Source organism: Cavia porcellus, unplaced genomic scaffold (assembly GCF_034190915.1).
Source record: "Cavia porcellus strain 051 isolate PalLab524CR breed Dunkin Hartley unplaced genomic scaffold, mCavPor4.1 scaffold_16, whole genome shotgun sequence".
NCBI classification, from domain to species: Eukaryota; Metazoa; Chordata; class Mammalia; order Rodentia; family Caviidae; genus Cavia; species Cavia porcellus.
This window is the reverse complement of record NW_026947499.1, coordinates 2,098,501-2,124,771: the sequence shown is the minus strand read 5'-3', so window position 1 is coordinate 2,124,771 and position 26,271 is coordinate 2,098,501. Positions and strand designations below refer to the sequence as shown.

Genomic DNA, 26,271 nt, shown 5'->3' with positions numbered 1-26,271 from the left:
GGATACAGAAATGCAGCTGGTTTCTGAATGTTGATGTTATATCTCAGAATCTTGCAACTTACCGGTTCTAATTGGGTGGTGGCTTTAATCTCCTTTATGTTAGTATTTCAAACGCTGTCAACTAAAGGGGCTGCCCCTTTTGGGGACACTTAGACTTTTTAAGCCTGCTTCCCCAGGCACTAACAGAGTGCTGGGGCCCGAGGGAGGAATCCTAACAGGATTCTGAGCCTCCGACTCAGAACCTGCACCCAGTCAGGCCCCCAGCACCCAGCAGGGCTGTCCCTGGAGAGGTGGCCGCCACGCACCCTGGGCCCCCGGAGCAGGGAGGCTCCTTCCCTGCACGGCAGAGCAGAGTCCTGTGTTCTGCAGTGTTCCCTCGCATGCTGTGGAATCGGCACAGCCCTGAGTCTCACCCGGAATTCGGTTACCCAAGACCCTTAACGACAGGACGCCTGGCTGTCCACGGAGGAGCCCACAGTGCGCAGGAGCTCTGCATGGAGGAGCTGCTTGTGGGCTCAGGGTGGGTGCAGCTACCTCCGCTGTGGAATCTGCTCTGCACTTCCGAGAAGCAGCTGACAGTCCATGATCCCGCCCTGCTCTCCGCGGCAGGAGGGAGCCCGGAGCCCTGAAGAGCCCAGCAAAGTCTCTTTTTCCCACTGCGTGCCATTGTTAGTTTCCTTGTAGAGAAGCATCTGCAGGCGTTGATGGGAGGTCCTGCACACAGCAGGCTCATCCCTCCCGGCTGGGCAGTGAGGCTGTGCCCAGCTCTCGGCTGCTTCATCAGGTCGGGAAGCAGGTGCGGCGTTCAGGGCCAGGGCCCCCTGCAGATTGCCCGCTGCAAGATGATCTCATCTGTCATCCATCACGGGGTGGGTGTACGTCACTGAGATGCAGGGATTCCAGACAAGGGCGATCCATCATCGGCTCCTGGCTGGGCTGGGGGTCGGCCTCGCTGCAGAGGGTTCCACAGAACAGCCCGGGTTTAACTGCCCCCCACCAGGGGTTCCTGCTCTGCCCGAGTGGTGCCCGTGCTCGGGGTGTGGGCCCGGTGGACTCCGGTCAGACCAGGTGACCAGCTGGGTAGTACCAGCAGGGAGGATGTGAGGTGTTTCTGTGACTCTGGTTTCGCGATCGGGCACCTGCTCTGGTCTGGTAATCACCCGGCCTCGTCCTCCGGGGAGGGCCCACGTGTCTCTCCCGCTCCCCGTCTTACTGTGGTCCCTGACCCTGTGGTCTGCCACTTTGACTTTGAGTGCCAGACAGTGACATCGGAAGACATGGGGAGTCACACAGAGACCGAAGGTGGGCAGCGCCCCAGGAACCCTCAGGAACCATTCAGCCGGACCTGGGGGCTCCCAGTCATTCTCCAGCATGCGCTCAGGGGTTGATTGGTGACCAGGTTTGTGCTCTGCCTCTGAAACAATGACTGCTGGTGAGCCCTTCTGTCTGAGCCTGCAGGTCTTCCAGCCGCGTTCACGGTCTCTGAGCCCAACTAACAAACCCCAGCTCCTTGGTCCAGCAGGACCCTCACACAGGCCACTGTCCTGTAGCCTGTCGGGTGATGTTCATGACAGCACCTCTGACAGGAGAGACATCCATCAGCATCGAGGTGGTTACCTGGGCGTGAAGGCTTCCTGGGGATTTCCAGATGCATCTTAGGTGCCGTTGGGGTCGGGGTCCCGGGTTTGCTGGCGAAGGCAGTGACTATGTCTGCAGCGGGGTGGTCTCTGTAGGCCACTCGGCTCACAGACCAGCAAAGCAAAGCGCGGCTCTGACCGGCCGTTCCCCTCTCCTCCCCCACTGTGTCTCTGTTCCTTATTCACTCTCTCTGCCTCTTTCCTTCACTCTGTTTTCCTCCCTCTCAGGGCTACTGTTTCTCTGTCCATGTCTGTCTCTCTCTGTCCACCTCTGTCCTCTCTGTCTCTGTGTCTCCTGTCTGTCTGTCTGTCTCTCGTCTATACGTGAACCCCAATATACCTGACTCCCTCGTACCGTAGTCTTTTTCTTCCCCCTGAAGACCCACTTTTTTCTCATGTGGAAAACTAACATTGCCAGATCTCTCCATCCTTGCTGTCCTCCAACGGTGCTGTGCATCACCCAGGACCCAGTGCTCACCGGGCTCCTCCTCTCCCGCTGAGCTGTGCCCCGGCCCCTTTTCGCTCTTACAAAGATGCGGCGTCAGACTTCCCAGCTAACATCCAGCCAGATGCACTTCAGAAGCCCCTGAGCCCTTTCTCCGCCTGGCACCTGTCTGACACCTGTCGGGGGTGGACCAGGAGCCAGGATGGAAAGTGAGGCCAGGGATGCTGCCCCCGGCACCAATGTGTCGCCTCGGGCCCAGGCAGCGTGTGTATCTCGCTATTACCCATGTGGTGTCTGACCACATGCAGCTTTGCTGTGGAGACTAAAAATATCACTGCCCAGGAAGTGGTGCCATGGGAACTGTACACGGTACACTTGGGAGTGAAGGCCCTGAACCTTGACTCGGGTCTCCCTGGGTGTCACAGGAGGGCACAGAAGCAAGTCTTGCCTTAGGATGGGAAGAGAGATTCACTGCTCATCAGGGAGGCCCCTGCCTCTCCCCGGGACCTCAGTGGGCCCAGCAGGAATGAACTGGCGGCTCCTCAGGGCCACCAAAGGCCTCGTGGGAGCCTGGCCCGCTGGTCACCAGTGTGGGTGGGTGAGTGTGGGGGCTGCCGCCTGCAGGAGGTCTCTACTGCGGTCTTTATTTCCGGGGAAACGGCTCTTCTGTGTGCCCCACGTGCACACAAACCAGACAAAGCCAAATGTCAGGTCCGAATTTGATTTTCTAAACACCTAGCCTAAGAGCAGTGGGCCCTTTCTGCTCTCCTCTGACCCCCTTTCTCAGTTCCCATTGGGTTCATCTCCAGAGGCTCGAGAGGAGGGCGAGGACTGTAGGGTTCCCTCCTGCTCCTCCCCCAGCCCGCCCGGGTCAGGAGCTCCCGATCTGGGTAGGGAGCCAGGCCCCGGCACTCTGAAACAGGAAGTGAAGTAGATCTGGAGACATCAGAGCGCCCTGTCCGTCCGTCCTGTCCGTAGTCAAGCTAAAGCACCTTGTAAAGTCACACACTGGCTGGGTGTGTGTGTGGCACACGCATTGTGGTGCAGGAGTTGCCGTCAACACGCAGTGCACGCTGTTACACCTGTGCATCCCCCTCTCCCTGATGCCTCCCCAAGAGACCCGGGGCAGTGCAGGGCCAGGGCCTGACCTCGAGTTCTCTGACCCACATTTCTCTCTGCATGCTGAGCACTCAAGTTGGCAGTAGGTGTAAAACCACACTCACAAAGTATCTCAGGGTGCAGTTGCTACAGTTAATTGCGAGACCCTATGATTTTGCTCATTTTTAGTTTTGCAGCCTTGGGAGCTGGAGCCCACGGTCTCAGGTGTGCTGGGCAAGGGCTCCTCACCGAGCCACACCCCAGCCCTCGGGATGATCTCCCAGCCTTTGCCGAGAGAGACGCCCTGTCAGGAAATGTCTCTCTGCCATCTTAAAGTCTGGTGATCCCTCTCCTAGTCGGTGCCTTGTGACCATCAGACCAAGGACGTTCCTGTTCCAGACTGAGAAAACCTTGGGAAAGGAAATGGTCTTCCCTGAGCAGGAGTGGCTGCTGTTGAAGGGGGCCTCTGGGGAGCTGTACACCCCTGGCATGGCTTGGACAGTCCCCGGAGTCTCAAGGTTTTGTGGTGGACGCCGTCCTGGCTTCCCAGCTTAGCTGAGCAGCTCCTGTCTGCTCCGTACACGTCCTTTGCGCTCAGTGATCTTTGCAGGCACTGACGTCCATCGAGTCCTCCTGGTGTGGCTTCACCAGGGATCTGGGGCCAAACCAGGCAGGGTCTGTGTCTCCCCATGAAGTCTTGTTCCCGAGAGGTGGCTGAGCCCTGCTACAGGGTACCTATGGGTACAAGGCTCCTACAGGTGACAGGAACACCATGGGCCTCTGGGGGAGGGTGGAGGTCATGCAGAGGCTTCCACTGAGTGAGCAGAGGTCAGAGAGCCAGAGGCTGGGGTGGGACAGAGAGCTCCACAGCCTGGGTGTCCACGGCCAGTCTCAAGTGACGGCTTCCCATCTGGCAAACCTAAGCCTCTACTGCCTGCCTTTAAATACAGAAACATACCTTTATTTTTAAACTTTTTCCTGGTTTTATTGAGGTATAATGGACACATTAAAACTAAGCATATCACGGCATAATGATTTTAGACCCGTGCGTGCCTCCCAGAGCTGCAGGCTCATTCCTGAGCTGCGTGGACTTGGCGTGTGTGTGTGTGTGTGTGTGTGTGTGTGTGTGTGTGTGTGAATCCAGGCGCACAGTGGTACACTACTGCTCGGGCCATGGCCTCTGCTTGCTTTTTCTTTCTTTGTGTGCAGGGGATCAAACCCAGGGCTCTGTGCAGGCTGGGAGCTCCACACTGAGCTCAACCTTGGTGCTTCTCCATGCATTTTATTTTGATACAGGGTTTTACCGAGTTGCTCCCCTCACCGGACTTGCATTTACAATGCTCCTGTCTGAGCCTCCCTTAGCTGGGATTGCGGGTGTGCACCACCACACCTCAGTCTAGTTAATCCAGGTGTTTTCCCATCTTGAGTTGGGTGCAGTGTTTCCGGGGCCTCTTGGGCTCGCACTCAAGTGCCAGCAGGGCTGGCTCTGCAGCCTCCTGTCTCCCCATGGCTGCAGGGTGACACCTCAGGGCCGAGAGGGCGCGGCTCGCAGCAAGGAAGTGAGGCTCAGGGCTAGGAGAGGGGACGGGGGACACAGCGGCCCAGCAGGAGCGTCCACCCCGCTGACGTGCGCTCATCCTGTGTTGCAGAGATCCAGCCCAGTGCCAACAGCCTGCGCGTGTTCCTGCTCGTGTGTGGGCTCCGGCGCGTGAAGGACCCTCTGTACCTGCTGGACGCGTTCTCAGGTGGGCTTGGAATCGAGCCTGTGCGGCACGCCCATCCCTCGGGGCTTTGAGCCTTTCCTCTTATTCTGTGCACAAGCAGAAGGGTTTTGAGACTGCTTTGGAAACAGTCGGGAAGACACCTGGAGGGGTCCGCAGGTCCCGGTAGAAATTTCTGTTCAGGTTTTTTTTTTTGCCTTCCTATATCCATGGGTTCCGAGGAGTACAACGAATTAACTAAAATATTAAAATAAAACATCTGAAAAGCATACATAGGAGAGAGGAAAGGAATAAAATTAGCCTTCGTTCCACGTATTCTGCACAGGCGCCTTGTCCAACACCTGCCTGTGCTGGTTCACTTCTCTCCAGTCTCCTCTGCAGTCTGTACTGGTTTGTCTCTGTGACTTTTTTATCACTGAGTGTTGCTGTGTCAGCTGGAGAGGTTTAGAAGTTTAACTGAGAGGCTCAGCAGGGAGCCAGGGGCCTTACTTGGTATGTAAACGTCCTCAGCCTGGGCCAGAGGAGGGCAGGAGATGGTGTGTGAGCTGTACCCGCCCTGGAGGGAGGCGCTGGCTACAGCGAGGAGAAGAGGCTTGTTTTTCTCTTTTTGTCTTGGCTGCTGCCTTGAAGTGTTGCCCCCGTGCCACGCCACGCCACCCCACCTTGCAGCCAGCTGACTGGACTGAAACCTCAGCACACTGTGAGCTAAGCAAAGCTTCCCTTCCTTCATCTTGGGCGTCAAGTATTTTGTCTTAGCGATGAGAGAAAAATAACCATGACCATGAGACACAGTACCCTGTACCCACAGCTTAAGGAGGAGCGGTGTATTTTACTGCACAGTGTGTAGAGGGTTCAGTCCGTGGTCAGCTGACTCCAGGGCAGACAGGGAACAGGGAAGGATCAAGGGAGGAGGAGGGAGGTGGATCTTCCAGGCCACGCCCCAGTGGCCAGGCCACCTCCTCCCACCAAGCTTCACCTTCCAAAGTCACTCAAGCATAAACTCATCAGGGGACTCGCCCAGTGATGGGTATCATGCCCCCACCATCCAGTCACCTCCCCAAAAGCCCCCCTGTGAGCCCCCGAAATTTTGGGGGACACCTGGATATAAACTGTAACAACCTCCTGACTTTCCATCAGAAATCTGGATAATGTATAGCACTGTGGAAATCAAAATCTCAGCTAAAAACTTAACATGTCAAACATACGAATCCTAAGTAAATACAGTTTAAGTTGGCTAATATTATAAAGGCAAAGTCCTGTGAAACAGTGTGTATGATGGAATGATTTCTGCTTGGCGGTGACCGTGATTCGTTTTTAAAGTCTGCTTTTTCCTTTTTTCTTCCCAAGAATGGCACCAAGAAGAGCCCAACGTCTACATGGTGATCGTGGGTCCGGAAGTAAGGTCCACCCGCTGGTGCTCGCTTGGCCCTCGCAGCTCTGTCTGCTTCCTTGCACTGTCGATGTCCTTTCTAAGACTGTTCACACCACTCTTCTCACCACATTATCTTCCTCCCTCCTCCTCCCTCCGCGCTTTGTTTTTTGAATCAGGGTCTCACTGTGGCTTTCAGGCTGGCACTGAACTCACTGTGTAGACCATGCTGGCCCCGCTCTTCCTGCCTCAGCCTCCCAAGTGCTGGGATCACAGGTGTGCACCGCCGTGCCCGGCTCTTCCCTCATTGCATGCTCTCTCTTGTTTTTTGCAACTGGGAATTGAACTCAGGACCTCGAGCTTGCTGGGCAAGCCCCATTTTTAATAAGTGAAGTCAGCTGGCCCAGACCAAAGTTAAAGATCATTGCACCGCTGTCAACCTTTGCAGGTGATTGATTGTAAAGGTCGTTACAGTCAGGCTTTACAAAAAGTGCCCTCTGCAGACGATGACAAACTCGTAGGGGAACACAGTGGGGCGTGGAAACAGGACTGTCTCAGGCTGTAGACAGGGAATGGCAAACACTGCCCAGGGCAAATGCACGCTCCCCACCCCCCCATCCCATCTTTGAACCTGCTTTGAGGCGCTCAGAGGGCGCAGACTGTGGCTGCTACTGTCGGCATGGCTTCAGTGAGGAGCAGAAGTCTGCAGCAGCAGGAACGTGTTCCCAGGGAGGTCGCTGTGTTTGCTGAAGGCGGCAGCTTCTGTTCCCCCGTTGCAGTCTGAGGTCCCTGTCCCAGCAAATTCCTGTGCTGAAGTCGAATCCCACCCCCAGCACAATGTCGCAGGTGGCCTTCGGGACGTCACCAGGACAAGGGGTGGGGGCCCTGTGAGTGGAATTAGGGTCTTTATGCGGAGGCCCAGGGAGCTCCCTGCCTCTCCCACCATGCAAGGATGCTGGGGAAGAAGTCTGAGCGTCAGCAGGCCCTGCCGAGCCCGGGTTTGTCTGGACCCAGCACTCCCAGCCTCCCATGGTGGGCTGTTGGCATCAGCTGCAGCGTGGTTTCTGACCCCCTAGTTTGCGGCGTTGCTATGGCAGCCCCGGTGGGCGAGGGCGGGTCCTCCTCTGTGTGTGCAGTGTCCTTTGCTCCCCACTGGGCGACCCTCTGCTGCTGTCTCGCCTGCTGTGTGAGTGTCACACCGCGGTGGGTCTCCCCTGCGGCTGCTCTGCACAGCGGTATTCTGGAAAATTCCAACCTTGGGGTTCAGCACAACTTCTCTGAGCCCGTCCGGCCTGCCTGTCTGTGTGGTTTTTCTAGTTTTCCAGGGACCCAGGGAGCCATCAGTTCTTTCCTGGTGTTACCCAGGCTTTGGGGAAAGAGACCAGAAAGCCAGTGAGGCAGCCAGGTGAGAATGTGAGCGACCGCACCATGTGGAAGAGGGTCCTCGAGTCCACCGCGTGTGTTGGCGTAGCTCACGCACACGCCGCGTGCAGAGGGGTCCGCCTTGGGGCAGCCCCGAGATCGTTCCCAGTGCACTAATTAACCTCAGGCCCTGTGGGTATAGTTACTGTTTTCCTGTCATTTTCTCCCCCCTGTGTTTGAAGAGCATATTTGGAAGGGAAAGTTTCAGTCTGAAGCTCAAATTCTCACTGACCGAGGGGCTCGGAGCCATCCGCAGGGAAGGTGTCCAGGAAGAATCTAGAAGTGCGGTTTTCTCTCCCGATATTTTTTTTCTCTTTTTTATCGGTACCAGGGATCGAACTCACAACCACAGGCTTGCAAGGCAGGTGCTTATGCCGCTAAGCTAAATCCCCAGCCCCTATCCCCATGTTTTCACGTCTGCTCTGCTGGTGTATTTATAGCGCATGGGGAGGCTTCCCAATTAGGGATGCTTTCCTTGAAGATAAATCGAACTGACCACGACACGCGTGAAACAAGCGGCAGTGCGGTGCGTGGGGTGGGAGGCCTTTGACCCAGGCTCGGTGAAGCCTGCTGGGGGAAGAGACTCGGGCCCCACACGTGGCAGAAACCTTTCCCTGGGCAGTGACGGCTGGAGGCTGCTTCCGGTGACCACAGAGGGGAGGGAAGGAGCCACAGAGCACGAGCCCGGTGTTTGTCTGTGGCCTCAGCCGCCACTTGGCCCCCACAGGATGGCAGCAGGTGCCATCGGCGGTCACGGCTTCACGGGAGGGACGGGCCGCCTGCTCCCTAGAAACGGGCCTGGGGTTCCAGGCCTGGGCCACCACACCGCTGTCTCCCTGCTTTTGAGACATTTCTCTTTCCTCCTACTTGGGTCCTTGGGGAGGGCAGAGACTGGAGTGCCAGCTGAGGACGGAGTCCGCCACCGGGTGCCTGAGGTTCTGCATGCAGGTGCTGGGTGCGACCTGCCGAGAGCAGCCACTCACCGAGGCCTCCCTGGGGAGGGGCGTGCTCTGTCTCTCACCAGCAGTGCCACTGCGGGCCATCTCTGCTTTCCAGTGCTGAGCTCCAGCTGAGTGGCACACACCTGCTGCAGGGGCACTGCTTAGATGGGTCTGCAGAGGGCCAGGTGCGTCTGCCAGGGGTCCAAACCTGAGACTGCTGATTGGCCCAAATTCAACGCTGCTGATTGGTCCAATTCCAAGACTACTGATTGGCTGAAATTCAAGGCTGCTGATTGGCCCAAGTTGAAGCCTGCTGATTGATCCAATTCCAAGACTGCTGATTGGCCCAAATTCAAAACTCCTGATTGGCCCAAATTCAAGACTCCTAATTGATGCAAATTGAAGCTTGCTGACTGGTCCAATTTCAAGACTGCTGATTGGCCCAAATTCAGAGCTGGTAATAGTTCAAATCCAATTTGGTCCAAATTCAAGCCTGCTTCAGGCAGGATGGATGTCTCTGGGAGCAGAGGGAGGTGTCCAGGGTTTACACCCCAGCTGTAGCTGTCACTCGCCAGGAAGGGGAAGGGGTGCTGTTTCTGATGGGTCTCACCCTGGACCCCAGCCCAACTGGACCATGCCCTGGGACACCCGGGACGGTGCTGGAACTGCACCAACAACTCCAAGAGCCAGTTGGCCGGGCTGAGCAAAGCAAGCTGGAGAGGCAGTGCCCTGGCTGTGAGTTCCGGGTTTGTGATTCCCATGTGCGGCCCCTGCAGGCAGGCACTTTGTGACTGTTTCCCTCTGATCCGAGTCTGTAGGGCTGAATGCGCCTGCACCTGTCTGGTCGCAATTTCGGGATCCGAAGGCAGTGCCTCGGTCCACACTTGTCCAGGGCTGGGGCGCAGATCCCTGGAAGCTCTGCTTCCCTGTGTCTGCGGTGTAGACGCTGTGCCCACGGCCAGCCCCCTTTCTGAGGGGCGCATCACCGAGTGCAGAGCTGACGAGAGGGAGATGAGGTGCAGGCAGCCCTCGGGAAGGTGGCGGTGTGCTTCACAGACAGGCGCCTGCACACGCATGCACACTCATGGAATAACCTGCTGCATACATTCACAGGTGCAAACCACTGTGCACCTGCACACATGTGGAAACATATATGGGCAACAGACACACAAGAGCGTCCCACTGGGCAGACATTTGCACAAACACCACTCACATGCATAGCCCATTATGCATATGCACACCAGAGTAATGCACTGTGTACACACACGCATTCATACCTACATTACATGTTTCCTCTTATGTTTGAGTTTGCAATTTTCTGTACCGCTGCGGTGAGCCGGCCACCCTGGGGAGGGTGTCCCTTTGTGCCTGTCACCCTGAGGTGCAGGCCTGTGAGGCTGGCCCTGTGCTGCTTCCCAGGCCCCTTCTCAGCCTGCTTCCTGCCCTCCCAATTACAGCCCGCTCTCCCTTCGGTCATGGTAAAATGGCCAAACAGCTATTAATTTTAAGCGTCAAGTGTTCCATTTAGCATCACTTCTGAGCCCAGAGCGGGGAAGAGCAAAGCCGTGGTCCACTTGACTTTGAGCATTTACTGGAGGGTTAGAGTCACCAGCTGGTGCTGATGAGAAGCGGGTGAGAGGCCAGGCCTTGGGGCACATGTAGATCCTCGCATGCGGATCCTCGCTGTGAAGACTGCACTGTAGCCGCTGCAGTCCTCACCGTTGGTGACACCCGAAGCACCGCCCTCGGCCCATGTGTTTCCTTGCTAACCCCTGAGGGCTGGGCGTGTGCAGGGCTCCTTCCCTGCCTCTCGACTTGGTCAGAAGAGCCCGGCCTGGTCAGGAGAGCCCGGCCTGGCTGGGGAGTAACTGGGCTCACAGTGGCTGCTTCTGGCTTCCGCCCTCCCATGAGGACGCCGTGCAGTCCTATGGCCAGGGCAGGTGGCTTCATCCTGACCTCCGCACAAGGACGTCATGGGACCCAGGGCTGGGAAGCAGCTATGGGCACACAGTGAGCCCGGGAGCCCTGGAGCGGGAAGTCTCACCAAGAGGCCTCCCTGGAGGGCAGACAAGTGGGCTGCTTGGGCACTTTGGTGTCAGGCTGGGAGGAGGGTGAGGATGTCCCTGTCACATCCTGCCTGCCCTGCCTGGGAGGAGGGCACCGGGCAGGACCCCCTCCCCTAGGGGAGTCGGGGCCCTGAGCATCAGGGAGAGAGCGGTATCAACAGGGGAACAGTGCTCAGCTGTCAGAGCAGAACTAGCAAACAGTCCATGCAGGCGGGAGTGTTTCCTCATGGGGAGTCAGGCGGGAGGACTGTGCGCTCTCCCGGTAACAGGGACGACCCAGCTCTTACATTGGGCTCCCAGGTCCCCGTGCTTTTCCTTGGGGAAAGGGAGAAGGTGCTCCCCCCCCTCCCCAGTGACATTGTGCCGACTCTGGGAACCCACGTGACTGTCTGGCCCACGCGCCGAGGGGACCTGCGAGTGAGACCCAGAGCAGCGCGCAGAGATGCTGGGTTCTCCGTCTGCTTCCTCCGTTGTGTGCTGGGGTGTCAGCACGGTGGCCCTCCTGTGTCTGCGCCTCTGTCCCATAGCCATGCCCGTGGCTGCGTCTCTGTGTCTATGTCCACATCTGTGTCCTCCTTACCTGTGTCTGCAGATCTCTACCATAGCAAGGCCACGTCTTTATCCACAACTGTCTATCCAAACACCCACATCTGTGTCATTACATCCCTGTGCACGTCCACGTCTCTGTCCTGTGTCTGCCTGTGTAAATTGGCGTCCACCATTCACCGTACCAATGGACGCCTGGAAGCTCACGGCCACCTCTTCGAGCCCAAAGGTAACGTGCACTCACCTCGCTTGTGACATCTCAGCACACTGGTATTGCAGTGGTAGACAAGGTTTTCTCTCCCTGACATGCAGCTTTTTGGCAGGCTCTGTACAGAGACACAGACATGAACGAGCTGCGGTGACAGCCTGGGGTGAGTCCCGTGGTCCCTAGCAGCAGCCCCACCTGTCTGCCTTGGAGTGTCGCCCCTGTGATCTTTAATTTGTTTGTGCCGGCTCTGCCAGCTGTTCCAGAGCAGCAGAGCAGGTGTCCTGAGACAGCTGTGCATGGTGTCCCTGAGGCTGGGTTCCGTCCTCATCGTCACTGGTGTGGCTCCTGCAGGGGCCACACCGCTGTGTGCTGGGGGCGGACTGTGAGTGTCAGATGGCTATGGGGCGCTCCCAACTCCGTATCCCGCCCCACAGAACCCGTGTGCTGAGCCTGGAGTCCCAGCCTCACGGTTTCCCGTGATGTCCAGCAGCTCAGGTTCAGGGCTGCGGCCCTCTCGGTGTTGACCAGAACCCACTGGGCACTGACGCTGCCCTTCCGTCCCCCACAGGCGAGGCACTGCCCCAGCAACAGGCACTCAGATCTCTGGGTCCCGGGGTGAGCTGTATGTGCAGCCTGGCTGGGAGCTTCCTGAACTGTGCAGGGCCTGACAGCTGTGCAACTGTCTGTGCAAATTCTATCAGAGATGGTTTCCCGGAGCCCAGGACACAGCTGTGTCCTGCTAGAAACACACAAGGAGAGCGTCGAGAGTTTCCCTTGCTGCCCACGGTGCTTCTGCCTTTAAAAATTTCATCACACGCTTTCATTAAATAAAAATGCCCACTCTCGCCTTTCTCCTATCCTGTTATCTTCTCCTTGGCTTCACTAAGAGCTTTGAAGGGAACTGACGGGGAGGTGAACCCCGCAGAGGTAATGCAGTTTCTCATTTCCCCTACGGGTTGCTGCTGGACCGTCCACTACATTTCAGTTAAAGTGCTGGGTATTGCGGCGAGCTTGTAAAACTGGGTTTTTTTTCTCGGGGAAAATGTCTTTCCCTAAATCAGGAGATGGGCACACGCTAATAGAATTACAAAGAGCAACTTCTAGCTACAAGTATTGTGGGTAAAATATTCATGTGCAAACTCAGGTCAAGTGGAGGGAAGGCTCTCCTTGCGGGGTTAGCGCGTAATTCAGTTGTTTCCGGTGAGCTGCGCCCAGGGAGGTGGAAAACAGGGTCAGCTGGGAATCGCCCCTTTAGCAGAGCTCCCCAGGCACAGATGTGGGCTGCGGGCACCGTGAGGTCAGGCTGTGGGGAAGGGGCGGGTGTGGCAAAGGTAGCCGCAGTGTGGCAGTTATCGGAGACGCCCTCCTGGGCGGGACAGTTGGTCCCCGGAGAGGGTGCTGCCTGTGGGTCTTGGGCAGAGCTGCAATGGTTGGAGAGGTCAGAACACAGCTCAGGACTGATGGGGAAGGCTCGGTGGGCAGGCGTCCTCCGCCTTGTGAGCTGCCTGTGTGTGAACACTGGCCGGGGCTTTCAGCTGAGCCATCCCAGGAAAGTGACGGTGGGGTTCCCCAGGGGGCCAAGGCGTTGGGTGTAAAGGCTGTGCGTGAGTGTGGTGTGGAGTGAGCGGCCGTGAGTAGTAACTACTGACAGGGAGGGTGCCATAGCAGATCGCTTGTGGCCCGATCTCAAAGGTCCTGTGCTGTGCGCACATTCAATGCCGCTCACACTGCTGCTGCCTGGTGCTGCGGGGCTACAGGGATGAGACTCAGATCAGCGCGACCAGCTCTCAGGTGGAGCCCAGACACTCCAGGGTCCGCACAGGCACCTGGCCCATTTCCTTCAGGAGGCAGTGAGGTCAGGCTTCTGGACAGCGGCTCCGTGCAGCCGGCCCTCTCAGCCAGTGGGACCGCAGGCTGTAAAGCTGCTCTGTCTGCAGCTCAGCCCTGCTGCAGGTGTGAGTAGGAACAGAAACTGAATCCACCTTCTCTCTGGCCTGCGGGTGCCTCAGTAAGGAGGCCAGGTGCGTGGGGTGCCAAAATGCTCACCCCTGCCCGGCGCCCAGGCAGCCTCTGGGGCTGTGTTACCCCTGCCAAACTGAAGATGCTTCTGAGTTGTTTGGAATCGTGTTCCCAGCAGTCACAGTGGGGTCCGGCCAGCGTAGTTGAACACTGACTTTGCCAAGGTGTCTGCAGTGGCTGCAGGTATGCAGGTGGAAAGTGCCAGGTGCCCAGGGCACTGCAGGAAGGAGGCCGCCTGGAGCTCTGAGGTCCCCAGCTTGGGACAGCACTGCCTCTGTCCTGTGGCATGGAGTGGGCAGCGTGGGACGGACATGTGTGGCCCAGGGTTACCCAGATCCTCCTGGCCTAGCTGGGCTTCTTCCTGACCGCTGTCCCTGCCTGGGAATGTGTCACTGCAGCTTGCAGACTGGGGCGGACGCCGTGGGTCAGAGCCCTGCGTGTAGTGGGTCTGCACCTCATCCTCTGCTTCCCACCAGGGCCGGGTGCTGTGACTACTCCTCCTCCTCTTCCAGCCACAGGGTGAGGAAACCAGGCCCAGGGCTCCTCAGTGGGCACCAGGCTGTCTCTGTCCTCTATGCGCTTACGTATGAGTCTGTATAAAACGTGAAGCCCAAAGCCAGGCATGGTGGTTGCTGTAGTCAGCAGTTGTGAGAACAATTAAGCTCAGGACATGGAATTTACAATATTATTGTATGATGATCACCCAGAGTTAACACAGGAAACTGCAGGAAACCTGTCACAACACTAAAGAACCAGAATATTCAGCCAAGGGCCTGGATTCTGCAGCAATGTCCTGCATGAGTCCAGAAGAAGACTCAGAGCCCATAACAGTGTCTCTCACAAGTCCAGCTGGAGGTCCAGAGCCCACAGGAAGAACTCATGCCGGTCTCTTTATGGATCTGTGCTGGGAAGGCCCAAAGGTCAGTGGTGGAAGCCAGAAAGTCCATGCCAGCGGGGTGAAGGAGCTGTGCTGGTGGGATGAGGGTTCTACGCTGGAGCCGAGAAGTCACACTCACAACAAAGACCAGGGCTGCCCTGAAAGGTACCACAGCCATCCTCAGCGACACGGAGGCCCCGAGCTCCTCCAAGGACAAGCACAGTCGGGTACATGCCAGGAAGAAGTATGACGAGTTCATCCTGGAGACCAAGCGGCACATGTCTTCCCCTCCAGAGCCAGGAAGCAATGCTCGATGTGAGGACCAGAGCTTCTCCAGGAGAGCCAACCGCTTAGACAGCAACTCGGAGGAGAACTCACAATGCCTCAATGCAGTAATGCATTAATGTCTCTCTTCTCTTTCTCCATGTCTCTATTTATGCTGGCAACTTTCCTCAGGTGGGACATCCACACTCAGCACCACACTGATGTAATCCAGCTTGTGTTAAGGTAACCCCCAGTTTTTAGTCCATAACAGTGGGACACACTTGTGACCCCAGCACTCCGGGAGGCCGAGGCAGGAAGATTGTTAAGTTCGAGCCCAGTCTGAATGCTTTTAGCGGTTCACTGAGACCCTATCTCAAAGTAAAAATGATGGGCAGACTGGGGGCACAGCTGGGCGCGAAGTCCTGGGCTCAGTCCGGTGTGTGTCACCGTGACAGCTCCGCAGTCTAAACATTCACGGCGCTTTGTGGTCCCTCGTGTGTAGCCCTCCCTCCCCTCCTCCTCTGTCCGGCAGTGGTCATTGTTTTTCTTGCTGTTTGGCTCACTCCGGGCACTGTGCCCTTTCCCTGGCCAGCTGAGCCTGGCCTGCAGGCCTGACCCGGAATCCTCGGGGGCCCCGCCCCTTCGGGCCCTGCTCAAGTCCCCTCCTCTGCTTTCAGGTGGATCCGGCGTTCACCAGGGAAGTGAGAGCCCGCGTGGTGAGGTGAGGCTGGAAGGGGAGGCTGTGCTGGGCAGCAGGGACCCACCTGCCATCACGGCACCAAGTCCCTAGTCCCTCTGGGGCCCTGAAGCCTGGGAGTCTGGAGATTCCCAGGAGAGAGACGCTTAGGGAAAGGCTGGGAGATGTATTGTTTTTCACTGACCTCAGCAAAAACCCATAAGACTCATGACTCAGGGCCCACATGGCCACAGCCGACCCTGTCTCCCCCTGCTGGGGTGAGGGGCAACACTGCTTTAGCCTCTTGGGTCAGCGTGACCCCAGCATGGGTTGCCCTGCCTCTGCCTGCAGGAACAGAGACCCTGCAGCTGCCCCACGGGCACCTGTGAGTGGCACACTGAAGACCAGCACGGCCTTCAGGGCGGGCCAGTGCTGACTCCCTGTCTCCGTCCCTGTCCTTCAGGTGCCGAGGTGACCATAGCACCCATCAGGCAGCTGCTGTGTGTGTGGGCGAGGGCGAGGCAGGGCTGGTTAGTGCGGCCCGAGAGGGTGATCTCAACAAGTTGCTAAGTTGCCTAGGCTGGCCTTGAACTTGGAATTCTCCTGCCTCAGCCTCCCAGAGTGCTGGATGGCAGTTGAGCCCCATCAAGTCTGGCTTATCTCTTTGATCAGGAGCATTTCTCCCGAAGTCATCCTGCCACGCCTGCAGCCCTGCCCACGCGCTCCCTGCTATAACCACTGCCCACCCCTGTCTTGCAGGGCACACGGAGTGCGGCTGCTCGGAGAGATGCCACAGGGGGACCTGCACGCGGCCCTGAAGCGGTGCTCGGCGCTGGTGAACAGCTCGGTGTCGGAGGGCATGTCGGCCGCCATCCTGGAGGTAGGGAGGGCGTGTGGCCTGTCCTACACCACCGTCACAGTCACATCTGCCACCACAAAGCATCACCTGCAAGGTTTAAAGTCCTCTCAGGACTCAAAACTGTCCATTCACTTCCGGTGGCCATTTCCGGTGCCAGCTGTGGGGTGAAGGAGAGCTGGGGTGTGGCTGACCCCGAGCCCCTTGGACAGAAGGGCGCCAGAGTGGCCCAGGCGGGGACAGGACGTAAGGACTGCATTCTCACAGGAAGCTGCCTCTTGCTGACCTGCTCTCTCTGGGGTTGGCTACGCTGAAACCCCGGAGCCCAGTGAGGAGCAAGGGGCTGGCCTTGTGCACGGGTGGCAGTGCAGACGGAGGGCGAGGCCGAGCTCTTCCCGTCCTGCCTGCTGCTCTGCTCTGGCCAGGTGTTGCCTCCCGGCCTGGCTCTGCAGCCCTCTGTCCGAGGGCTGGGGCTGTGGTGAGAGGCCCCGCTGGCCAAGTCCATTCCTGGGAAGGGCATGGCCCTTGCGTCCCCTTTGCATGCAGCCAGCGAGAGCAGGTGTGGGTGCGCTCGGCACAGCTGGGGCTGAGGGTGCCCCCTCCGAGCCATGCACACCCCAACTCATCACACGGCCGGCACACAGCCCAGCATGCAGGGGTCTCCAGCAGCAGCGTGCACAGCACACAGGCACACCTGCATGCAGCGAAGGAGAAGGATAAAGAGGAGGAGGCCTGGCGCTCAGAGCCCAAGTCCCCAGCCGGGGCTGCTGCCCCTCCACGAGCACCTACAGCACCAGCCATGCGTCTCCGGATAGCGTTGCAGGGAACAGGGTTTACTGCCACGGTGCGGTTCGCAAGCCTTGGTATCCCAGGGACGGTGGTAAACCCTCTTCCAGGTTTAAATAACTGACTTTTTTAGGTCTGATATTTTCTTTAAAATTGGCATCATTCAAAAGAGACTAAAACCTGGAAACCCAAAGACAGAGGAAGGTGACAGAGGCCGGACCCCTGCCCCTCGAGCTTGGTGGCGCTGTTTACCTTCAGGGCCGTCACCACCCCAGTCTCCGGAGGATCGGCACCAACCTGCACTGTGCATCCCTGACGGTCACGGAGGAGACACGTTTCCCCGAGCGTGAGCTTTCAGAACGCGCGTGCAGGACCGCAGGACGCCAGCCAGCTCTGAGCAGCTGCTGACTCGCACCTCTGTGTGCAGACGCGGTTTTCCGGCTTCGTAGGGAGAGGTGCAGAGGTTTCGGGGTGGTGCTGCGGATGAGCGGCCGTTGGACGCTCACAGCAGAGGGGAGAAGCTGCTGCAGTTCGGGCCATCCAGACGCTGATGCTGCGTTCCTTGCGAAACGTCCAGAATAACCTTGGGCAGAGGCTTTGAATGCGGCTGATTTCGGAGGCGGGCCAGGCTGCCCTTCATCAGCACCGATTCAGGCTGCGGAGCCCGCGCATGGCGCTCGGGAGGAAGTGAGCTCCGACCTCTGCACGATGCTGTTGTCTGGGGATCACGGCAGCTGGCTGTGGCAGAGGGTGAGGACTCCGGAGCACACAGGCCGCTTCGAGCTGGGGTCGGTGGCACTGGGTTGGCACATGGGGCAAACTCGCCGGACTGTTTTCTTACCCAGTCTCATCAGCTGTGCCTCCGTGGACTCGGCGCGCACACACACACAGAGGGGCACACATGGACACACACACCCACACACAGGCGTGTGCTGTCCTGTCCCCGTAGGTTTGTGCCCATCAGAAAGGAGAACTCGTCTCCAGAGCTGAGGCGAGGGTGGTACCCCTAACCTCCACGCCTGAGCCTCAGCTGAGACCCCAAGAGAGCCTTTCAGAGGCCGCGGTGGCCAGACTTTGACAGCTGCGTGTGTGTGGCAGTGCCAGCCTGTGCACTGTGGAGTTCTGGTCCTCCTGTCCCAGCACACGAGGGAGACGCCACCAGCATGTATTTTGGGTCTGGGAGCTGCAGGGAGGATTGCTGGGAGCTGCTGGGAGCATTGTCCGGGTGCTGAATCATCCTTGACCTCAAACAGTTGTGCCCCAGCCCCACGCGGCACCCCAGGGGGACACTTCCGCCCTGCGCCATCGATGTGGGATCTGTCTGCACATGAGTCACTGGTTTGTCCATAGCCTGGCGTTCCCTCAGGCCGAGTCGCCTGCCTCAGCATCGTCAGCCTGGTAGCTGCTGTCTGTGAGGAAAGGTGGACCAGTGACTCAGGCACTAGGATGCGGGCAGCGCCGTGCGAAGCCGAGCCAGCCACCCTCACCGATGGGGCCTCTGCTCACAGACCAGCTCCGTTGCCATGGCTGTGGCTGGCGCCAAGCTTCCCTCCCGCACCCTGGGGCAAGTGGAGTTCTGGAGTCCTGCTGTGCACGGTCGCTGGCCCAAGGTTTCCCAGGAGGTCGGATATGGGTGTCCCACCCCACAGGAGATGGAAGAGCTCGCTGCTGAATCAGGTGTGTTCAGAGACACACAGGTGCAGAGTGGGTCCCCGGCCCGAGGCTCACTCCCCTCGGCCTTTCCCGTGCTGCAGAGAGGACCGTGCAGTGACGCTGGCTTCCATGCGGATCAGGCCAGGCTTCTCCCCGCCCGTGTCATATCCAGGAGCTGCCTTGTCCGTGTGGGCTTTTGCTCTCTCAGATCCCCATCTGTGGGTCTGTGATGGTGGGAACCACACAGCCTCTGGAGCGGGCAGTAGGGGGCGTCAGCATGCACGCTGGTACCCCACACACTTGGTGTGTGCACCCCATCCTGCTCCAAGAGGCTGAAGTTGGACACTGACAACTCCTGAAGCCCAGAGTTGTTTCTTTTTATTTGAGACCTGGTCTCACTGAGACTCTGGGTGGCCTTGAACTTGCCCAAGAGCTGGATTGGAGGTTTGCTGATGGTGCAGGCCAGCCTTGCTTCCAGATCTGGGGAATGTCTCTCTGGCCTGCTTGCAGCAGGCCAACCGGGGGGTCCATAGCCATGAGGGAGCCATGCAGCAGGCGGGGTAGTCCACGGGAAGGGGCACAGCTCCATGGCCCTGCAGATCAGGCCCCCCAACTGCAGGAGCCAGAGAAACACTGCCCCCAGCCCATTGTGTGCTCTGCTTTGGGCATCCTGGCCAGCAGGGGCCAGGCTGCAGGACATCACAGGACAATCCCCAGACCTTAGGGGAGGGTCAGCTGCCTCATGACTGATGGGAGCCATAGGTGGTGCCACTCTGCCGGCCAGAGAGATGTGCCCAGTGTGGGGTGAGCACTGTGCCCATGCTAAAACATAGTCACCCTCTGGGGACACTAGAGGTGGCATTAAACATGATGCAAAGTGGCCCGTGACGGGATTCAGAGGGACACAGATGTGCAGTCTCTGTGGCATTGCAATAATGATGTCACCATGTCCTATCCAGAGCCCAGCACAAGAGGTGGTTGAGGTTCAGAAGTGCACGGGAGATGCAACCTGGGGCTGGCCGGGTCTGTCCTGGGAGCCCAGCCCAGTCAAGGTGGCCCTGTCTTCTCTAGCTGCCCATCTCGTCACCGGGCCCTGAGTGACCTTTCCTCTCCCCTGTCCCACAGGCCATGGATTTGGAGGTCCCCGTGTTGGCCAGGAACATCCCAGGGAATGCTGCTGTGGTGACGCACCAAGTCACAGGGCTGCTGTTTGCAGATGCGCAGGTGAGGGGAGCTCTGTCCCCACCCCCTCATGTGGGGTTCCCACCTGTGTGGAGAGCGCTGCACCCGGCGGCCTCTCGGAGCCCCCAGTGTGTGGCCTGTGCAGCTCCCTGCAGGAAGGAGGCAAGGAGCTCAGATCTGCACTGCCCAGGAGCCGCTTACCTCCAGGGGCTCCAGCTCCTCACCCCAGAACCGGACTTGAGGGGTGCAGTCTTGTATTCAGGGAGCATTTGTCAGCTCTTGGGACACACACATGTCCTCACTTCCACCCCTGAATCAAAGGTAAGGGTGTGCAGAGAAGCACGTGTGGGTGTCAGAAAAGAGACCAGGGCTGTGTAGTCCGCAGAGGGTGCCGTGGGTTGGGGTTAGGGTTAGGGTTACTCAGGCTCCCATGGTGCCCACGACCGTGTCACTCAGCATAAGGTGCCCACTGTGTTCCCACACACAGGGACGCACTCGCAAGCATCCACTACATTTGCATTTGAAACCCTCGGTCCCTGCGCAAGTCACCTGTGTCCCTAAGAACCAGCTCCCAGTGCCTGGGGTTGAGGAGGGGCTGATAGAGCTGGGCTGGGGTCAGGGCCGCGGCTCAGCTGGGCCCTCCACCAGGGCGGCTCACAGCTACTAAAGCTTCTACTCAGAGACACAGGGAGTCAAGTCTAAAAATCAAGACTTGAACATTTGAAAATTCGGTGGGTAAGCTGTGTCGTAGCAGACCTGAGTGCAGGATGGCTTCCCTTTCCCCTAGTATGACGGTCCCTCCTCCACTCCCGCCTTCCTGCCGCCACGGGTTTGAGCATGAATGGGGTGCAGCCACCCTCCTTTGGGGGAGGACCCTTGTCCTGGCCATGCTGCATGCTGCTGTGAGGGACTCCCCTGCTGGGGATCAGCGGGAGGGTGAGGAGGGATCTGGGGACCTGCACACACGAGCACTGGCCTTGTGACAGAGCCCACAGGAGGGCCCAACGAGGGCCCAAATGGAGCCGTGTGTGAAGCCACTGCAGTGGTCACCTCCCCGGGCTGCCCACCAGGACCCATATGACAGCATGGCACCCTCTCAGCCCGGTAAATCCGTGTCCCCCATGTCCCCATCTCTCCCACCAGCCTAGTTTACTCTTCAGTCAGCTTTGGAGCCACAGAAAGCCTGGCCACTGTCCTGACGATGCATGAAGGGTACACAGGGTGGGAACAGCCTGAGGGCCTGGGAGGTCTCCTGTGCTGCCCCCACCACCTGTCCGGTCCGAGTCATCTCTGGCAGTTCCTGGCCTCGCTGGAGCCGTGGGACCTGGTCAGCCCCCGCCACCCCAGAGTTCCCTGCGGGCCTGTTCTGACTCCCGCACTCCTGCGTTAGCTTTGCACACGAGGTTTGAAAAAACAGAACTTCTCTGGTTTCACTGAGGCGGGGCCATCCTTATTCACAGCCTGAAATCATGTGCTAGACGCTTGGTTTTGTTCTCTTCATAGTCGAGAGCAGACTGTACCCAGCGCAGGCTTGGAACTGATGCTTTGTAAACAGATGGGGGCTTTAGCTCAGCCCGGGACTGTGGTGGGGCGTCAGCTTAGGGAAGAGGGACCCTAAGCACGCATGGCTGCCGTGTGGAAAGCTGAGTTTCCCGTAGGTGCCGCCCCGGTGTTAGCACCAGCGTATCATCCATTAAGGGGTGTCCTTGTCAGGTCAGCGGCCTCATGGGTTCCATTGGTATACTGTGAAGAGCATGGATGACCCCACCCACTCTCCAGATCCGTGCGGGCTCAGGGCTGCCCGCTCTGCTGTAGATTTTAGACTTTAATTAAGAATACGAAGACACTTGACCTTTAGGTGTGGGCTGGAGGTCAGAGGCAGAAGGGCTCAGAGACTGGGGGTTTGGGGTGTGCAGGGGCCACCTGTGAGGGGATTGGGGCAGCGTCTCAGAGCTGAGCAGGGACCCGGGTGGCAGCTGGAAAGGGACTGGATTCCCCATCATCTCCAGAGCCTGAAGGGCATCCTCCTGTCTGGGGAGCCTGTGGCCCTCAGGCCTGTGACCCAGCTCAGCCCCGGTCACCTTGGGCTCACAGAACCCAAGAGACGCCGGAGGGGACCTCCCCAGGCTCCCTCTGCCACCAGCAGGAAGACCTGAGCAGGGTGCATTTGAGGAAGCCAGCCTCACTGGTGGGGCTAGAGCCCACAGGTCACCTTTCCCTGGAGCTGCAGGGCGAGCCCCTCCCTGCTATAGACGCCCCGGAATTAGGAGTCTGCCCTTGGTCCAGCTGCCCCCTTGGCCCCTGTGCCCGGCACTTCCGTCCCCTGGCACTGCTAGAGCTGCTCTCCCAGCAGCCCCCTGCAGCCAGCCCCCTCAGTGCCCACCGTGGGGGTGAGGCAGCCGCTGGCAGCTGCTCAAGGCCTCGGAGGAGACTGGCGGGGGCCGTCAGGAAGGCGGTCTGACTGGGCACTCTCCTGCCCTGGCTTTGGAGCCCTGGCGATCAGACGCCTCAGGCTAGGTGGCTAATCTGTCTTCCTACCCTGCACCCCCGGAAAACTGCGATTTAAGGGGCGCTTTCCCAGCCTGCTCAGCATCGATTTTTCATCCCCGCAGCAATCCTGTGATTTCTCCGCGTAGAGGAGTTGAGCTATTTGCTGCGGATTTTACAGCTGCATTTTATAGCTTCAGAATTAAGATCCATTTGCCATTTAATGGAAACTGTGAATCCATTTTCTCTCTCAGGGACAGACCCTTACAGGAGAGCTCAAGCCTGCAGAGCGGGCAGACTCCGTGTTTAGGCAACAGGAAAGGAATTTGGAAAATTTGATGACAGCTGATACTCATTGAGTGCATGTTAGTGCCACCCCGTCCTCAGTGTTCACGTGATCGGCGTTTCATGAAGGGTGATTTCTTGTTTTATTCACTTACTTATTGTTTGGATTTTTGAGACAAGAGTCTCACTGTGCACTGAGTTCAGGCTGGCCTTGAACTCACTTTGGAGCCCAGGCTGACCTGGAACATGAGGCGATCCTCCTGCCTCAGCCTCCTGGTGCTGGGATTACAGGTGGGCACCACTGTGCCCGGCAGTGTTTTGTTCTTTAAGCCCAGGTGCATGTTGGGCCTCTGGACTCCTGCCAGCCCGGAGGGGGCTCAGGTCTTGAGTTTCCTGCTTGAAATCTGGGTGGTCCTGGTCAGGTTTCTTGTCCCATGCTGTCTGTCCCTCACCTGACGACAGAGTGACGGGGGAGACGTAGCAGGGGACGCTCGTCCTCAGCAGAGCTGGAGCCTTCAGGGACTGGTGTTGGTTTCCCTCGCTGCAGCATGCGCTGGTCCTTGGTGGGGCTTGGCCATGATGGGGGGGGTGTGACTGGCCCCGGTGGGGACGGCAGTGACACCCAGCCTGCCCTGTGACGCCCGCCGGGGAAGGTCCCCTCCCTGGCTTCTGGCCCTGGTCCTTTACAGCATTATGACTTGGCCAACAGCACTTCGCTCTTAGTTTATAAAACCCTTTAGTCCTGCACTCGCAGCTGGGACAGGGGCCAGCACCTCCGTCTCCCCGAGTGACCCATGGAAACAGGGCGGCCTGTGCACCCGCAGGAAGGCAGCCAGACTCACAGCCAGGGTGCCGCATGGTCCACTGGGCAGAGCCAGAGAACGGAGCTGCCAGTCACCTTAGAGATCTGTCCCCAGGAAGCAGCCCAAAGGCCTGCTGGAGGGTGTGGCCATGTAGTGACCAGAGCGCTGGGAACCGTGGGGTGAACCTGCAGGGTCCCCCAGGGCTTGCAGCCCAGTGTGACTGCATGCTTGGGTCCTGGGTTCTGGCTTCGCCCTGATCGATTTGTCCTCTGACCCTGCGATGTTGCTGGCCTCGGGGAGCAGGTTCTTCATGCTCCCAGGTTTTGCCTTCTCAAGTTTCCAGCAGGGAGTCAGAGATCAGTTTTAAAAATCAGACTCTCCCCAGCTGGGTGGGAGTCATAATTAAAAGGGTCCCCAGCTAGGGGCGGTGGGTGCCTGCTGTGGTGGGCAGTGTGCTCCGTGGGGGACAGGGCTTTGTGGGCTCACAGTGGGCTCTGGGGCAGGGCCTCCCCTGGGGTCCTTGCTGGTCCACAGGGGTTACCCCCAGAGCTGCCATGCTGGGACCAGAACCCGGCCCTGGACTCAGCTCCTCCTCCCTCTCCCTACTTGGTGGCCTGTCCTGGGGTTCTGTGCATCTGTCTCCCCTGTCTCCATCAGGAAAGGAGGGAAGGGAAGTAGAGAGGAGAGGGAAAGAAGGGAGAGGGGAGTCTGGGGGAGCAGGAAGGCCAGGGGCGGAGCAAGGGCTGTGGGGCTCTGTGATGTGCACCAGGAACAGGTCCAGCCACCAGGTGGGGCTCGCACCTCGGGAACGAAGGGAGATGCAGACCATGGGCCTCTGGGGCTTGGAGCCAGCTGTGCTCTTGCTGGCCCTCGGTGCTGCCTGTTTGGACCACTAGGAGGTGGGTTGGCTCCTGCTCCTCCCTGGGACCTGGCCTGGACCCGGGCAGGTGGGACCCAGACCCCAGAGCCCAGAGTTCTCACCATCCCGGCATGGGGTAGGCAGCTCTGCCCCGAGATCCTGCACCAGCCGGGCCAGCTCAGTCCCAGCAGAGCAGCAGGGCCCTGTGCACCGGAGGTTTCCAGACCCCTGTGCCAGGCTCTGCCACCCACAAGCTCGGCCTCCTGGGTTCACTGCTGTTTGCTGCTTTGTCCCAGGGACCCTGCCTGGCAGCCGCCCTCCCCTAGACAAAGCCACACGGGCTGGCAGCTGCTCTGTCCCTCTGACTGAGCCCTGGTGGCCCAGTGAGGTCCCTGCCTGTGTCCCCAGCACCCTGTCCTGCCCCCTCAGAGCACAAAGAGCTGCTACTCTCTCTGCTCCTCTGTGCTCCCCTCTGGGCGGTGGCTGCATCCTGCTCCCTGTCCTTGACGCTGACCTTAGAGACATCTGGAGCTTGTTTCCTCGGCTTAGGGACACGTGGCCCTGGACTGCTGCCTGTCACCTGCCCGCGCTTCCGGCTCTGTCTGCTGGGGAGTCATAGTAACAGTGCCGCTGCCCTCCCCCTCTGCAGCTCCAAAATCCAAAAACAGCGCCTGGAGCTGTTTTGTTTTCCTTGAGTCTGGGGCTGATGCTCTGGGGCTCTGTGTGGGGTGTGGCCTCCAGGCTGGTGGAGGGACGAGGGACAGGAGACGCCACATCCTGGCACAGGGCCTTCATCTGCATGGTGTGGACCAGTGATGGCAAACCTGGTGGAACTTTAAAGGTGACTGGCAGCCAGCTGTGGCCCGCATGCTGTAGGTTGGCCACCACTAGCAGGCGCTAAATACATGCTGGTGGTCGTGGCCGATAGGTCCTAACTGGACACTGTCCCCATCAGGGCTGCTGGCTGGGAGCCGGCTCCGCCTCAATCAGAAAGCAGTGCAGGACCCCTCCTTCCTCAGCCGGCTGCCGCATACTGTGTCACTGTGTCCAGCTGGTCCGTGAGTGCCCTGTCAGATGCAGGTGCTGGCTCGGGCACTGTCCCCAGAGCCCCTGATCCTGGAGCTTCCCCATCGGGCCGGAACTGTGGGGTCCCCAGCAGGGAGAAAGCAGGTCCCCCTTACCACCCCCTCCACACTCAGGTGCCCACTCAGTGCTCAGGGTCAGCGTGGGGAGACATAGCTCGGTGGCTGCTTTCCAGCCACCAGGCACGGACGGGGCCCTGTGGACAGCAGGACCCTCGAGCTGGCCGTGTGTTGCACCTCAGAGCTGGGCGGCTGGTTTTGCTGCTGTGTGAATGCCTGAGTGTGTCAGGAGCTCGTATGTCAGGAGCCTGTGGTGGCCGCCTACGCATACATGTGCACACAGCTGTTGTCCTTGGTGGCCATTTAGTGCCACAAAACGTGAGCACCGGAAGATGTTACGAAAACCAGCTCAGACCCGTGGTCCCTCTGCACAGCTGAGTCTCGCTGTGTGAGTCTCACAGTCTGCAGCTTCCAGCAACCGGATCTGCACTCCTGACAGTAATCTTGGGAAACAGGGCAGGCGAGAGGGCCATCTCGGGCCTGTCCAGCCGTCCAGACCTCCCCGGGGTGAGGTCAACACCTGTGGATCCCAGGACCCCACCCTCCCAGGATTGGGGGGCCCTGTAGTGCAGGCATCTCGCATGCCCCCCAGGGCTTTGTTACCCCAGAACTGGGGCCACACAGCCACAGACCGGGCTTGCGCCCCAGCCCCGCAGCAGCACAGCCCCTGCCCCAGTGCTCCCACAGCAGCCAGGCCTGAGCCAGTGCCAGTGTGCGCCTCGCTCCAGCTCCTCCTGGAAAATGGGTGCAGGTCCCTCCCAGAGGGAGGCTGGGTGCCGTGGGTTGGGGGGGCTGTGGTGGTCTTGGAGAGTGCGCTGCCCGTGACGCCGCCCCCACCCGCTTGCTCCTCGAAGCATGGTGGCTTCTCTCAGAGCAGTGTCCTGTGCTGGGGCTGTGTAGGGACCTCATGACCAGAATGGTCCTAGATG

At 58.9% G+C, this 26,271-nt stretch overlaps 1 protein-coding gene across 5 annotated transcripts in view; it reads left to right on the top strand.

Annotated features, from left to right (window-relative positions):
- Glt1d1 (glycosyltransferase 1 domain containing 1) overlaps positions 1-26,271 on the top strand; it is a 73,493-nt gene that overhangs the window by 40,869 nt on the left and 6,353 nt on the right. For 3 of the 5 annotated variants that reach the window (XM_063225475.1, XM_004999492.4, XM_063225476.1), the window contains 5 exons: positions 4,830-4,925; positions 6,249-6,298; positions 15,291-15,334; positions 16,049-16,169; positions 19,710-19,808. In XM_063225475.1, the coding sequence (XP_063081545.1) occupies positions 4,830-4,925; positions 6,249-6,298; positions 15,291-15,334; positions 16,049-16,169; positions 19,710-19,808 (410 nt within the window). Of the gene's footprint in view, positions 1-4,829; positions 4,926-6,248; positions 6,299-7,711; positions 11,475-11,568; positions 11,617-15,290; positions 15,335-16,048; positions 16,170-19,709; positions 19,809-26,271 lie in introns of those variants that run through there. The other 2 variants (XM_063225473.1, XM_063225474.1) reach the window with 2 other exon arrangements.